Source organism: Mus caroli, unplaced genomic scaffold, assembly GCF_978045245.1.
Source record: "Mus caroli unplaced genomic scaffold, Mus_caroli_1 scaffold_9, whole genome shotgun sequence".
Classification (NCBI taxonomy): Eukaryota; Metazoa; Chordata; class Mammalia; order Rodentia; family Muridae; genus Mus; species Mus caroli.
Window position 1 is genome coordinate 26042026 of NW_028227264.1, and position 16260 is coordinate 26058285.

A 16260-nucleotide genomic window follows, 5' to 3' on the forward strand; every position below is an offset into this window, starting at 1 on the left:
TTTTCAAACATAAGACATCATAAAGTGTAAGGAAGAACAGTTCATATTCATCAAAGGAAAAATCTACCTGGAAGAACTCTCAACTCTGAACATCTATGCTCCAAATGCAAGGGCACATACATGCATTAAAAAACAAAAAACAAACACATAAACAAAACAAACAAACAAACAAAAACTTTACTAAAGCTCAAAGCACACATTGTACCTCACACAATAATAGTAGGAGACTTGAACACCACTTTCATCAATGGACAGATCAGAGAAATAGAAACTAAAGAGAGACACAGTGAAACTAACAGAAGGTTTGGACCAAGTAGATTTAAAAGATATCTATAGAACATTTCATCCTAAAACAAAAGAATATACGTTTTTCTCAGCACCTCATGGTACCGTCTCCAAAACTGACCATATGATCGGTTACAAATTGGACCTCAACAGGTATAAGAAAATTGAAATAATCCCTTGCATTCTATCAGATCACTACGGATAAGACTGATCTTCAATAGCAAGAAAAAAAACAGAAATTCCACATACTCATGGAAGTTGAACAATGCTCTGCTCAATGATAATTTGGTCAAAAAGAAATTAAAAATTTAAGGACGTTTTAGAATTTAATGAAGGGCTGGTGAGATGGCTCAGTGGGTAAGAGCACCCGACTGCTCTTCCAAAGGTCCAGAGTTCAAATCCCAGCAACCACATGGTGGCTCACAACCATCCGCAACAAGATCTGGCGCCCTCTTCTGGAATGTCTGAAGACAGCTACAGTGTACTTCATATAATAAATAAATAAATCTTTGAAAAAAAAAAAAAAGGAACAAGGTCTGTACAACAAAAGCTTGCAAGTGTGAGTATTCACTTGTAGGCCTAGACCTTACAATACATAGAATTTAATGAAAATGAAGGCACAACATACTAAAACTTATGGGACGCAATGAAAGCAGTGCTAAGAGGAAAACTCATAGTTCTGAATGCCTTCCAAAAGAAAGTAGAGAGAGCGTATACTAGCAGTTTAACAGCACACCTTAAAGCTCTAAAACAGAAAGAAATAAGCACGCCCAAGAGGAGTAGACAGCAGGAAATAATCAAACTCAGGGATGAAATCAAGCAAGTAGAAACAAAAAGAACCATACAAAGAATCAACAAAACCACAAGCCGGTGGTTCTTTGAGAAAATCAACAAGAGAGATAAACCCTTGGCGAGATTAAGCAAAGGGAACAGAGACTGTACACAAATTAACAAAATCAGAAATGAAAAGGAAGATACAACAACAAAAACCGAGGAAATTCAAAAAAATCATCAAATACTACTACAAAATCTATACTCAATAAAACTGAAAAATCTGGATAAAATGGACAATTTTCTAGACAGATACCAGATACCAAATTTAAATCAGGATCAGATAAATCATCTAAACAGTCCCATATCCCCTAAACAAATAGAAACAGTCATCAATAGTCTCCCATCCAAAAAAAAAAAAAAAGGACCAGATGGGTTTTGTACAGAGTTCTATCAGACCTTCAAAGAAAACCTATTACCAATACTCCTCAAATTATTCCATAAAATAAAAACAGGAGGAACTCTACCCAACTCCTTCTATGAAGCCACAATTACTCTGATACCTAAACCACACAAAGGCCCAACGAAAAAAAGGAAAACTTCAGACCAATTTCCCTTATGAATAATGATGTAAAAATACTCCATAAAACTCTCGCAAACCAAGAACACATCAAAAAGATCATTCCTCATGATCAAGTAGGCCTCATCCCAGGGGTTGAGGCATGGGTTCAATATACAGAAAACGATCAACGTAATCCACTATAGAAACAAACTCAAAGCAAAAAATCATATGATCATTTCAATAGATTCTGAGAAAACATTTGACAAAATCTAATGCCACTTCCTGATAAAAGTCTTGGAAAATTCAGGAATTCAAGGCCCATACCTAAACATAGTAAAAGCAATACACAGCAAACCAGTAGTCAACATCAAAGTAAATGGTGAGAAGCTGGAAGCAATCCCACTAAAATCAGGGACTAGACAAGGCTGCCCACTCTCTCCCTACTTGTTCAATATTCTACTCAAAGTCCTACCTAGAGCAATTAGACAACAAAAGGAGGTCAAAGGGATACAAATTAGAAAGGAAGATGGCAAATATTACTATTTGCAGATAAAATGATAGTATACATAAGTGACCCCAAAAATTCCCCCAGAGAACTCCTGAACCTGATAAACAACTTCAGCAAAGTAGCTGAATACAAAACTAACTCAAACAGATCAGTGGCCTTCTTCTACTCAAAGGATAAAAAGGCTGAGAACGAAATTAGGGAAACAACACCCTTCAAATAGTTTCAAATAATATAAAATACCTTGGTGTGACTCTTACTAAGCAAGTGAAAGATCGATATGACAAGAACTTCGAGTCTCTGAAGAAAGAAATCGAAAAAGATCTGAGAAGATGAAAGAATCTTCCATGTTCATGGATTGGCAGGACTAATATGGTAAAAATGTCCATCTTGCCAAAAGCAATCTACAGATTCAATGCAATTGTCATCAAAATTCCAACTCAATTCTACAAAGAGATAGAATGAACAATTTGCAAATTCATCTGGATTAACAAAAAAAAACCTAGGATAGCAAAAACTATTCTCAACAATAAAAGAATTTCTGGTGGAATCTCTATCCCGGACCTCAAGCTATACTACAGAGCAATTGTGATAAAAATGGCCTGGTATTGGTACAGAGACAGGCAGGTAGATCAATGGAATAGAATTGAAGACCCAGAAATGAACCCAAATACATATATTCACTTGATCTTTGACAAAGGAGCCAAAACCATCCAGTGGAATAAGGACAGCATTTTCAACAAATGGTGCTGGCTCAACTGTCTGTCTGTTAGCATGTAGAAGAATGCAAATTGACCCATTCTTATCTCCTTGTACAAAGCTCAAATCCAAGTGGATCAAGGACCTCCACGTAAAACCAGATACACTGAAACTAAGAGAAAAGAAAGTGGGGAAGAGCCCTAACCACATGGGCACAGGGGAAATTTTCCTGAACAGAAGAACACCAATAGCTTGTGCTCTACAATCAAGAATTGACAAATGGGACCTCATAAAATTGCAAAGCTTCTGTATGGCAAACAACACTGTCAATAGGACAAAACGGCAACCAACAGATTGGGAAAAGATCTTTACCAATACTTCATCCGATAGAGGGCTAATATCCAATATATGCAAAGAATTCAAGAAGTTAGCATCCAGAGAACCAAATATCCCTATTAAAAATGGGTGCAGAGCTCAACAAAGAATTCTCAACTGCATAATAGTGAATGGTTGAGAAGCACCTAAATAAATGTTAAACATCCTTAGTCATCAGGGAAATGTAAATCAAAACAACCCTGAGTTTCAACCTCACACCAGTCATAACGGCTAAGATCAAAAACTCAGGTGACAGCAGGTGATGGTGCGGATGTGGAGAAAGTGGAACACTCCTCCATTGCTGGTGGGATTGCCAGCTGGTACAATCATTCTGGAAATCAGTCTGGCAGTTCCTTAGAAAATTGGACCTGAGAACCCAGCAATACCACTCCTGGGCATATATCCAGAAGATGCTCCAACATGTAATAAGGACACATGCTCCACTATGTTCATAGCAGCCTTATTTGTAATAGCCAGATGCTGGAAAGAACCCAGATGTCCCTCAACAGAGGAATGGATACAGAAAATGTGGTCCATTTACAGAATGGAATACTACTCAGCTATTAAAAACAATTAATTTATGAAATTCTTAGGCAAATTGATGGATCTGGAGGATATCATCCTGAGTGAGGTAACCCAATCACAAAAGAACACACATGTTATTCACTCACTGATAAGTGGATATTAGCCCAGAAGCTCAGAATACTGAAGACCCAATTCCCAGACCACAAGAAGGCCAAGAAGAAGGAAGACCAAACTGTGGATACTTCGGCCCTCCTTATAAGGGAGAACAAAATACCTCTGGGAGGAGTTACAGAGACAAAGTGTGGAGTAGAGATTGAAGGAAATGCCATTCAGAGACTGCCCCACCTGGGAATCCATCCCATATACAGTCACCCAACCCAGACACTATGATGGATGCCAACAAGTGCTTGAGGACAGGAGATTGATATAGCTGTCTCCTGAGGGGCTTTACCAGTGCCTGACAAATACAGATGTGGATGCTCTCAGTCAACCATTGGACTGTACACAGTGTCCCCAATGGAGGAACTAGAGAAAGGACCTAAGCAGCTGATGGGATTTGCAGCCCCATAGAACGAACAACAATATGAACGAACCAATACCCCCAGAGCTCCCAGGGTCTAAAGCACCAACCAAAGAGTACACACAGTGGGACTCATGGCTCCAGCTGCATATGTAGCAGAGGATGGCTTTGTCAGTCATCAAAGGGAGGAGAGGCCCTTGGTCCTGTGAAGGCTCTATGCCCCATAGAGAATTGCCAGGGACAGGAAGCAGGTGTGGATGGATTGGTGAGCAGTGGGGAGGAGGAAGAGGATAGGGTGTTTTCGGAGGGGAAACCAGGAAAGGGAATAACACTTGAAATGTAAATAAAGAAAATATCTAATAAAACAAATAAACAAACAAAAGAAAAATACAATTCCTGTTATTATGATTTGAACTTATTGTGAGGTGGTTGAAATTTTAAGATAATGCATAGCTCTCTACCCCTTTAGTCTAGTATTTGTTTTTCCCTCTGCATTTATAATATTAATTTAGGAAGATGCTGGAGTTTTGGCTCAGTGGTTAACAGCATTAGCTAGTCTTCCAGTGGATTCCCTGAACCCAGACAGTATCCCATAACCATTTGTAACTCTATTTTCTGCAGATCAGATACAGTCTCATGACTTCTACAGGTACAAGCATGCATGTGGTGCACATTCATTTGGGCAAAACACTCATACAAATACTTATTAATTTGTATAAAAGTGTACTACTCTTGCCAAATTAACTGTGTGTATCTTTTGAATATTTGAGTTTACTGAGTATATATTTTCTATTTATACTCTTCGGCTTCACAAAATGTTATCTTTTAATTCTGATTCCATGTCAGGACCTGTGTTATGTCTTCATGTCTATATCATAATGATACAACTTTGTATATGTTTTCTTTTAGCAAGCATTCAATGAATGGATGCTTTTTTTGTTTTAAAGTATCACTTGACTTTTCAAGCATAACTGATAATCTACCTGTTTTAATAGATCTCATTCCCTTAAACATCTTTCTACATGGTGCAAACTAACTGAAATTCCTTCCCATTCAAGGTTAGCAAACTCCCAGATCACAATTAAACACTATCCGATATTTTGAAAATGTGTGTTCAACTATTTGTGAATTAATGTACTAACTCTTGGCAACTGAAAACTATAATTTTCTTTCTAGTTCACCAGAGCTAACAATTATGTTTCCTTTGTGGTCACATGAAACTGGTCCAATGATGATATTGGACCTTTTTTTTTTGGCTTATTTAAAATGAATGGCTGTAACCACCAGGCTGCCCATAGCTCCCTGCAGGCGTGCACAGCCCAGGCCTTCATGTGTGACTCCACAGCTAGGGCTGAGTCTCCTCCTCCAGTCCCACCCCTTCCTTGCTGAGTTAAAGACCTTGAGAAGCTGAAATCAAAGTATCTACCCAAAGTTTTTTGAATATGAGTGCAAGTCCCCAGACAGCTTTTTAAAATCCAACAACGTCCTCTTTCTAGCTTCTTCTGCTAGGGTCAAGGTTCTGTGTCATGCCATAAAATAAGGTTCACTGCAGTTAATTAGGAATTAAATTGATTTCCCCTTAAGGGAAATCATTTATTCATAGCAACCTATAATATGTCGCTATGAGTCAATTGAACTTTCGCTTCGCCTCGTTGATCTCTTTTTCAGCTCCAAGCTTACCTGACTATGAAGGAGTTGATGCCTCTCTGAATGAAACTGCCACCACCATCACAGTACTATTGAGGCCTGCACAAGCCAAAGGTGCTCCTATCAGGTAAGGGGGTGGGAATGGTCAAAAGGAAAAGCTGCCAGTGGGAGAAGTTTCTTCCTATGGTTGTTTTCTTCCTATGGTATGGTTATTCACTTGAACAAAGATTACAAATAGACCTGTAGTTAAGAGGGGACTTCCAAGGGCGTTTCTGTCCCATCTAAGACTATTGCTGTCTGTATTCTGTTTCGTTTCACTTTCTCTACTAGGATCTGTACCTTGAAGGTATTTGTCAAATAATCTGAGGAAGTAATTCTTGTCCAACTCTGTATATCTCTTATGAGTAATTTCACATGAGAGACCAAAATCACGTGAGGATTTTGAAAGGAATGCAGAAGAATAAAAGCAGATCAAGCCCCCGTGGCCTTTCAGCTCTTAAATTATCAGAAATTTCATAATAAAGCTCAGCATACTGGTTCCTTTATCTTTTAATATTAAAGTCTCTCCTATTACCTACTACTGCTATTCACTCCAATAAAAAATCTGATCCATGTCAAAAAATATACTTGTCCATGTCATTTTTTAGAGGTTTATAAAATTATTTCAGCTTTTTATATTTTGAACAACTACAGATGAATCTTCAAAATTCTGATTGAAACCAGTAGCTATGTGGGCATTTTGTTAATCAATATTAATAAGAAAACCATATAGGTATAAAGGTAAGGCACATCCGACACCAGGATTGAGTTTTGTGCTGCTTATAAATCCTTTCGAAAGCAGATCAGTCTCTGTTCTGTATGTAAAACCAAGATCCTTGACGTACAGAAAGTGATGTCTTTTGTCATCAGAGTTGTACAGTATTTTTTCATGAATAAAAATTATGTTGATGAACATGAGTTACAAAGAAAACTTGCAATCCCCATCTAGCTAAAATTCAGTGCACCACCACATCACAGAACAAGAGAGAAAGGTCGCTAGTGTGCCTGTAACAGATGCTCTGGAACATCAACTACTTGAACATCTAAAGTCAGTATGCAGTGCTGTTCATGAATCGATCTCCAGATCATTTTGATTGCTGATATGAAGAGGAGTAGAAAATGTCTCATTCAGCTGGGTTTGGTGTCCTTCTCGGTTGACACGGATTCATTGCCATTCACATGTCCCTAGTAGGGACAAAACTTACATCATAGGCATTTAATCAGGTCCTGATGTTTAAGAGGATTCCAGGGAGCTGTATTTCTCTTTTAAAGTTTGCCTTGGTCTGGAGAGATGGCTCAGTGCAAAGAGCACTAACTGCCCTTTAGAAGAACCTGGTTCAACCCCTAGCATCCACATGTTGACTCACAAATATCTAAAACTCCTGTCACAGGAAATATGATATTTTCTCTGGCATCCCCGAGCACTGCATACACAGACACACATTCAAAAAAAAAAAAAAAAAAGTCAGCAAAGCAAAAATAAATAAACAAATAAATTTCAAAACTATTTGAAATCCCTAAAAATGTTAAGTGAAGCCTTCTTTTTCTTCAGGTATTATTATCACTATTATTGTCCAGCTGTGCTGTATAACTTATATGACCCTTTGTTCACTTAATCAAAGTTTTTCTGCAAATTTTGACCATTTATGAAGTGCCTGTCACCCATCTTAAGATTATAAATTAAAGATACACTGACCATAACACAATACCGTGTCTCTTCCCAGGTTTCTTAGGGTATCAGGGGTCATTCTATCATGTAGATCCTGAGCTAATTGACAGTGCTCAGGAATTCTGTGTATTTTCTATGGGTTTGATTGAACGACTTTCTTCTGTTCTGCTTGCCTTTATGTATGCATGATTTCTAATTACTGAGAATTCATATGGTCTAAACCAGCAACTATACAAAAATAATTCTTAATACTCATTTATCTTTCCCTGGCATGGAAATGTACCTCATTGTATTTGTTAGCAACACATGTAACCTTTCCTGGAATTGAGCCCACTGGCTAGGCACTCCAAATTATACAGTACAGATGAGTAGTTCTCAGAAAACAAGTTGAAGGACTGGAGACATCATTTGGTAGGTAAGACTGCCTGCTGTGCACACAAGAGGATGTAATTTTGAATAACTGGCCAATAAACCCTGTGCAAGCCAAGTAATACTATATTTGCCTATAGTACCGGAATTGGGTACTATAGCTCCTGGGCCAATCCCAGGAGCTCTTTGTCCAGCCAGCATGGCTGACATAGCATGCCTTGGGGTCAACGAGGGACCCTATCCAAAAATAAGGTGGAGAGTAATAAAGGAAAGAACTCAACATCCTCTTCTGGCCTCTACATGCACGAATACGGGTGTACACTTGCATATATGCCACACTCAAAAACATATACACAAACAGAAAAGTGACTTTGTAAAATAGGCTATTCGAATAAGAAATAAGTTAATATGAGCATTTGCCAAAGTTAGTAAGTGAACGTTCCTAAAAGGGAAGAAGAGTAAGAGAACCAACATGTTAATTCAGTCAAGGCCATCTTTATTTAGCAGCATTTGCCCGGAGCGCCTGCAGGTGGAGCCAGCAGGCAGAGCTACATACACTTAAGTAGACAGCACAGCAGTTTGGCATTTGCTGGGTTTGGACTTTCCCTCCCTTGCTTTTGGAATCCTTTAGTCCAGTAGTACCTTCTTCCCCACTGACAACTTCTCTCCTTCCAACCATGCATGCAAGACACTGGGGTCTGATTCTGAGGTAGTCCAGTGTCCTAATGGCTTTAAAGTCAGAGTCTCATGTGATGGGGTGATCAATTTTCCTAGCACTGAGTCTGTGGTCTGATTCTATAAATCATTTCTTGGATCCCATCATGTCATTTCGACTTTCCCGTAAAGTATTTACTTCCTGCTTAATTTCTTGAGGCTTGGTTACCCCCTCTGCTGTAAATGTTACTGCTGTTCTACGTTGTGTCTTCACAAAATATCAGATCTCTTGACCTCCAGCTAAACCTGAAAACATCCCACTCGTCCTCAGTCATTAATCCTGAATATTGGGTCTATCTTCCCTTCCTGTAATACTGTTAGTGTTTATTGGCTTACATTTCACAGTCCATTTGTCCCAAATCTACAACAAATGGACTTTCTTTTAAAGAGAATGTGGTGTAATTATGACTTCTCCAGCCATTCCCTCCACCTCAAAGGAAGTCTGAATTGGACCTAGAAGACTATACTCATAGGGAAGCACTCAAGACAGAAATACATTAACTTTATATTAACTCTGTAAAGAGGATGAGGAAGCCCTCGAATGTGTATGGCATGTAGATCACAGGAGTCCTTGTAGCTTCGAATGAATAGTCCATATTGGAAATAGTGAGAGCAAAAGAGATAAAAGACAGGGATTCAGGTTAATATTAATCCCAGTTTAAAGGATAGAGTCTGACTTGTAGGATGAAGGGCAAAACTGAGACAAAATTGCCCGCTGAAAGATGAGGAAAGAGTACAGGGAGTGAGGGCTTATTTAAGCTAATGCCGGGATTTTGAGTTTGGTGATTTGATAGCCCGATAACTCTTACATAGAGAGAAGGAAAAACATAAGAGAACGGCTTTTACGTATTAGGAGTGAATAAACAGAGAGTCTGGAATCCTTGGCCATCAGGAAAAACGAGTACCGGAACTCTTCCAACTTTCAGAATGCTGGCAATAGGATAGAACAAGCCCCGTCTCATTGGGGAAGGATCTGGGAAATCTGTTTTCATGTGACTCTGATACTTTAGAGATGAGTGTCTGTCTCCTGCAGCTTTAAGGATAGATTCTTAAAATATGAAATGATGTATGTACTGATGTTTACTTTGCTTTTTTCTTGCCCCAATACTTTATGCAGCGTAAACCTATAGCCACACTCACAGATTAACTTGGTAATTGTATTGTTGTTAAATCTCATGGCAGACAATTGTATGCAGCTTTGATTCTAGCTCCATACTGATAAGCATCTTATCAGGGAACTGTCCACAGTATAAGGCACATACTCTCTGAGCCACAGCGGAATTCACTTCTGCTCCTTGAAATGGAAGGGAAGTTGTCCTGTGTCCTGTGCCACAAAACTAAGAATTACTTTTAGCTGTGTTTAATTAAGTTTTATTGTGGAAGCCAATTTCACTTTTAATTTTTAAACACAAATTATATTTGGGTTTTAAAGGAAGATTCTAACACATATGTCGAGTTTTAATTTAATCAGTAATATTTTAAACTTCCAATGAAAATGAATAGGAAAGAGTGACAAATGAATAAACATATTAAAAGACTATGGAATATTTTGAATTATTAGCGTCTCAATCTCTTCTAATGTTTTAAACTTAACTATTGTTAAATTCTATTTGATAATTATAAACCTTAAGAAACAAAAGCATGCACAATATAGTATCAGTAATAATGTCAGGGATGGGTGCTCACCTTTGAGATGGATACCAAGTTGGGCTGGTCACTGGTTGGCCTTTCCTTGTGTCTTTGCTCCATTTTTGTTCCTATATTTTGTTTAGACAGGAGCAATCTGGGGTCAAAAGTTTTGTAGGTGGGTTGCAGAGCTGTTCTCTGAGAGGCTCTACCAACAGCCGACTGAGACAGATGCAGATACTCACAGCCAAGCATTAGACTGAGGCCAAGGACCCCTATGGAAGAGTTAGGGGAAGGACTGAAGGAACCGAAGGGGATGGCAACCCCATAGGAAGACCCAAAGTATCAACTAACCTGGACCTTTGGGAACTCCCAGAGACTGAGCCATCAACCAAAGAGCATCCCTGGACTTGTCTGAGGCCCAGCACCTATGAAGCAGAGGACTGCCTTGTCTAGCCTCAGTAGGAGAGGATATGCCTAATCCTGTAGAGAGTTGATGCCTCAGGGGTGGGCATTTTAATTTTAAAATTTTGTTTTTTGGTTTTTCAAGACAGGGTTTCTCTGTATAGTCCTGGCTGTCCTGGAACTCACTCTATAGACTAGGCTGGCCTCAAATTCAGAAATCTGCCTGTCTCTGCCTCCCAAGTGCTAGGATTAAAGGCGTGCGCCACTACTGCCCGGCGGCATTTTTAATTTTAAAAACTGGGATATGTGTTTGAGCCACACTCTCTCAAACTGAACAATAAGGGAAAATGTCTCCTTTCTCAGCAGTTGCTTAGAGTTCTATCTGAGCATCTATGGTATTTCTCATTGTAGTGATGTTTACTTGCTTCAATAGCACTTTGTACTGCATGCAGACACTTTTTAAGTTCACTGTGTTATAGTCAATACAATACAGGTAAGCCCCAGTCTTTCATGGTGTGCTTAAGAAAGGGAAAAATAGACACACAGGGGTCTTAGCCTCAGGGAACTGATGAAGGGTTAAGCTCCATTAATGACAGTAAAGTGCTATACAGACTTCAGCCAGTGTTGTTGCTTAGAAAGACACTTTGGAGTGTTCTAATATGTTGGCAGGAAAACCACAGACAGGTATAAACCCAACATTTATTTTATTCCAGAAAGGTATTTCCAGTGATGTCATAGAAGAGAAATAATGAAATCAACTTGAGGTTGGTTTAACTGTAAGGAGGGAAAAGATGTGTGAAGCTGAGTTACAGTGACAGAGAAATGCACTTATGAGTCGCTTTCTTTTACACACGAACCCAGTGAACTTCACAGGTTCAAAATGGAGGAGTCTTAAAGATGGTAGTATTTTGATTTCATATGAAATAAATATTATATGGTTATTATATTATATAATAGATGCTTAAATATATTAAATAAGTATATACTATATTAAACATATTTATGAATTATTGCATATTATCATATATTATACATATGAGGGCTACATACTTTTGAGGATTACAAAGCATTTCAACAAAGTAGGAGCCTGGCAATTTTAAAAACAGAAAAGCAAATAGAAAGTTGAGAGGGAGGAGTACTTTTTCACTTCAGAATCCTCTGTGCCTATGCAGAACTGCTCAATGCTTTGTTGTTGAGTAAAGTCAGTGAAGCAGTGAACAGAAGTAAATTCCTAGCAAGGATGCTCATTAAGCAAATCTTCATTACTCAAACCTGTTGAGAACTTTTGAAGGATTAGAGATGTTTTTATCTGAGACCAAAAAGTGAATATATTTGGGCATATTCTAAATAGTAACCTCACCAGAAAAAAAAAAAATTAAAAAGTGATTTGCTCATACTACAAATGCCTAGTTAAATGTCCATTATCCCATTTGAAACCACACTTGAATATAAAATTAAGTTTATGGAATAAACATTGCTGAGACTAAAAAATACCCAGGCCCAGAACTAAGTTTAATGCAGTGAAGATGCTTCTCTTGATGAGGCAGAGTGTGTGGGAAAGGGAGGTAAATGTTTCCCACCTTATTTCAGTCATTGCACAAAGAGTAATCTAGACAATATTCTTGGAGGCAAGCTTTCTGAAGAAAAAGTATGTATATACCTACCTTAGGTTTTCATAACAAAACCCAAGTGGCCTCAAAAACATACATTAAGTTTTCATTGCTCCAACGTCTAGGAAACCCAATCTGGTCAAAGCAGCCCTTGCTGAGATTCATCTAAGCCTGGTTGCTCTCCACGGACCTCCATCACCAAATATCACATCCTATGGTTGAAAAGATTTCACATGTGAACTATGGACAGGGTCCCAGACATTTGGTCATTACACAAGAAGGAAGAATATAAGGCACATGTAAAATTTAATAGGACCTCAAATCTCTCTGCCTGGGGTTTTCAGTAGTAGTAACAATGGTGTGCTTCATTTCGTAGGTAATCCTTATTAGTAAATAAAAGATTCATTAAAATGAAAGCCCATGTTAATGTGGGAAATTTACGTATTTTATACACCTCCTAGAGTCATCCCTTCTGTAAACTTTCTCTTTAAATGACATATGTGAAATCTTTAGCTTGGTCTCGCCTGTTGATTTTTATCTCAGTTGGAGCCAGGTTTAAGGTTCTAAGGTGCCGAATGAACTTAACGCTCTTCCCTTCTCTACCCCAGTAACAGTTTACTTTGCTCCACATAAGTCTGGAGAGGCCCAGGCTGGGTTGCATAGCTCCTGAATTTAACTGAAATGGAAAAACCATGAAAGTAGAATGTTAAATATGTCAAATTAATGGAATGAATTAAGAGTTAGCATACACTAGATTTTTTTTTGAGATGTATGAGATAATTAAGAAGTTGGGTTTTTTAGAGATTAGTTTCCATTATTTAGCTAAGATAGATAATCACCATTACTGTTTGTTGGAGTAGGTGCATAAGCTTAGATTTTTCTGGAGAGTGTAATACATCTATTAATTTTTGTGTAGCTATATACACAGGGCACAGAAGTGTATAACATATAATTATGGATAATAAATTCAAAATAAAATAAGGATTAGGTCTGCCTAGCATGGCTTATGGCAACTAAGTTCTTTTCCCCTTTGGGTCTTCAGGGTCTGTCTGCTTGCTACTTCCTGTATTGTCCACAGTAGACAAATGCTTGTCCCCTGGAGGAGGCAGAGATCAGGCATCTTGTCAGTAGCTTTGCTCCAAGCGTGGTGACCCAACTTGGCAGAGGTACAGTTTCTACAGTCTAAAATAACAGATGTCTGCCTTGGTCACAAGCTCAAATCTCAGTTTCTGCCACTGATATCATCTATGTCCTTTTTCAAAAGAAAAAGAAATAGGTAGCAGCCTTTTGACGTGTTAGCAGTACTTTAACAGGAAAACAAACAGAAACTTCAATATTAAAGAAGAAAGTAAAACTCTAAATTTAATATCATCTTTTCTTTGAGGCTGTGGAGTCTCTTGCTATAAGTATAATGGCTTATATTTAAATTGGAATTTTGCTTTAAACCCTGAATTTCTTTCAATCTCCTAGATGCACACTTGATTTTCTCTCTTGGTCTCTCTGGAAATTCCTTAACAAAAGCACTGTCTTGCATCTTCCACCCTACTACAGATCTATTGAATACTGGCTGTCATCCCTCTCTAGAAAGCCTGGATCACATTTTAGAACAGTGGTTTGAAGCCTTCCTAGTGCAGGGCCCTTCAATTCAGTTGTCATGTTGTGGTAACCACGCCCCCCAAACATGAAGTATTTCCATTGCTTCTTCATAACTGTACATTGCCTACTGTTATTAATCATAATAAAAATATCTGACATGCAGGATATCTGATATGTTACCCCTGTGGGAGTCACAAATCACTGTCCTAGATGAAGTATATTTGCTTAAAGTCTCAAGATTTTACATAGAGACCTTACCCACAACTTATTCACATTGAATTTAAAAGCCACAGTGAATTTCCTTCAGTTTTCAACAATTCTAAAATATATTAATTGTTTGTACATTCAAAGTATGGAAAATATATTAGTAGTAATGGCAAACTTTTAGACAATATTTACCTAGATTTTTCACTTGAGACATTTTCCACAAAGGAAGGATATTATTGACATATGAATTTGAGGACTTTACAAATAAATGATCACAGAAATCTTTATTTCAAATTTGTGGGGTTTCATTTACCTTACAACATAAAAGCTGTTGTGGAAAAGTTCTAATGTATTTAAGAAAAGGATTCCCAATTCAGGTTGGAGTTTTAATAAGGCCAAATGCCATCTGTCTCTCCAATTTGTAACATTTTATTATTAACAAGCCCTGAAGAAGGAGCCAGTCTATTTCTGTTGTGGGGACAGATTTGTGTCCATCTGTGCCCGCCCTGTCGCATGTCACTTGTGCTTCTGATCTGCATAGCTGTGAGGCAGTAGAGATGCAGGCGAGGTCAGGAGGTGGAGAAGCCTGTCAGCGCGCCTCGAGTGTCCAAGCCTGTGACAACTGCAGACCGCAGCTTCCAATGCCTCCTGGAGGCCATCATTCTGTTGGGCCTTGGAGCTGCGCCTTGCCTGATGTAATTTCACGAGAAAATGTTAACTTTTTCTATTTAAAAAAAAACAAAAAACTAAGACAAAGAACTTAATCTATGATATGACTCTGGTTAAAGCCAGGTCCTTATTAGAGAGGCTTAATTTTCAGTCTTTGAAAATGTGAACCATTTTAAGGTGATTTTTCTTACTTGTCTTGGTTCCTTGATAAGCTCTCGCTACTGAGGGCAGCAGAACTCGCGAGACACCATTTTATGGAAAAGGGGCTTAATGATGGTTACATGCACTGGGAAGCCGCCTGCCCACTCTGAAACCCCTGTTCCTTTCTCCAAACATCTTAATATGTTGGATACTAAGTGTGAACATTTCTTTCTTTCCCCCAAAGTGCTTATCAAATTGTTGTGGAGCAGCTACACCCACATCGAACGAAGCGTGAAGCAGGGGCCATGGAATGCTACCAGGTACCGGTTACATACCAGAACGCCCTGAGTGGGGGCGCACCCTATTACTTTGCTGCAGAACTTCCCCCTGGGAATCTTCCCGAGCCGGCTCCCTTCACCGTGGGTGACAACCGGACCTATAAAGGCTTTTGGAACCCTCCCCTGGCCCCCCGCAAAGGATACAACATCTATTTCCAAGCGATGAGCAGTGTGGAGAAGGTGAGATTCCTCTCAGATTGGATTTTTTTCCCCCTTGATCTTAAGTAAAGCTGTGGCTATATTTTATAAACACTCAGTGGCGTTTGTCAAAGAAAATTGAAAAAGAAAACAAAGGGAAAGAAAATGGTTGTGTAGTGCTTCTGTTGCCAGCTCTTGCAAGTTGACTGAAGGACTGAGGCTGAGAGCCAGCAGCATTTCACAGGACTCCTGTTTCCTAGTAACTGCTGCAGCTCGCGCTTTCTTCAGGAATGCCCACAGTGCAACTGTGAACAAAGTGATTTGAAAAGGTGGGTGTGCTGCCGCCAGGACTCCACCCTCAGTAAATTCCCTGCATTGTTCTGCCTCACTTGCTCAGTAGTGGCTGCTTCAAAAGATTAAATTTACTTCAGGATAAACAGAATGCGCGTTCCACACTGGGCTAATAAAGGCCTTATAAGCTTTTCAGGGGGTACAAGCCAAATAATAAATAACAAGTAACAATCCTCTGATTACAAAGTAATGGGACGCCTACTGTCCAGCTGACAGAACCTAAACAGAAGGCTGCCTGCTAAGGCTGGGTGCTGAGCCATTACTGAAGTTGGCTGGCCCTGTCCCTGGCTGCCCCTCCTTTTCCCATTTTGGACACAGTTGTTTTTGAACACTGGGGCTGATCCCAAATGAATATTGAAGAGGAGAGCTCAGCGGGGCACAAGTGAGAAACAACCTAGCCCTTTCCTCTCATGCTGGTTTCCCTTTGAAAGACTTTCTTTCCTAAGACTTATTTTGTTTTTATTTATTTATTTCTATTTTAGATAAGGCAGTAGGGTAA

The 16260-nt window shown here is 38.9% G+C and overlaps 1 protein-coding gene across 9 annotated transcripts in view; it reads left to right on the forward strand.

The window, feature by feature from the left end:
• Nucleotides 1-16260, forward strand: part of Ptprk (protein tyrosine phosphatase receptor type K) — a 514942-nt gene that overhangs the window by 402444 nt on the left and 96238 nt on the right. For all 9 annotated transcript variants that reach the window (XM_085842716.1, XM_085842715.1, XM_085842708.1 and 6 more), the window contains exons 11-12: nucleotides 5911-6016; nucleotides 15179-15452. In XM_085842716.1, the coding sequence (XP_085698842.1) occupies nucleotides 5911-6016; nucleotides 15179-15452 (380 nt within the window). The remainder of the gene's footprint in view (nucleotides 1-5910; nucleotides 6017-15178; nucleotides 15453-16260) is intronic.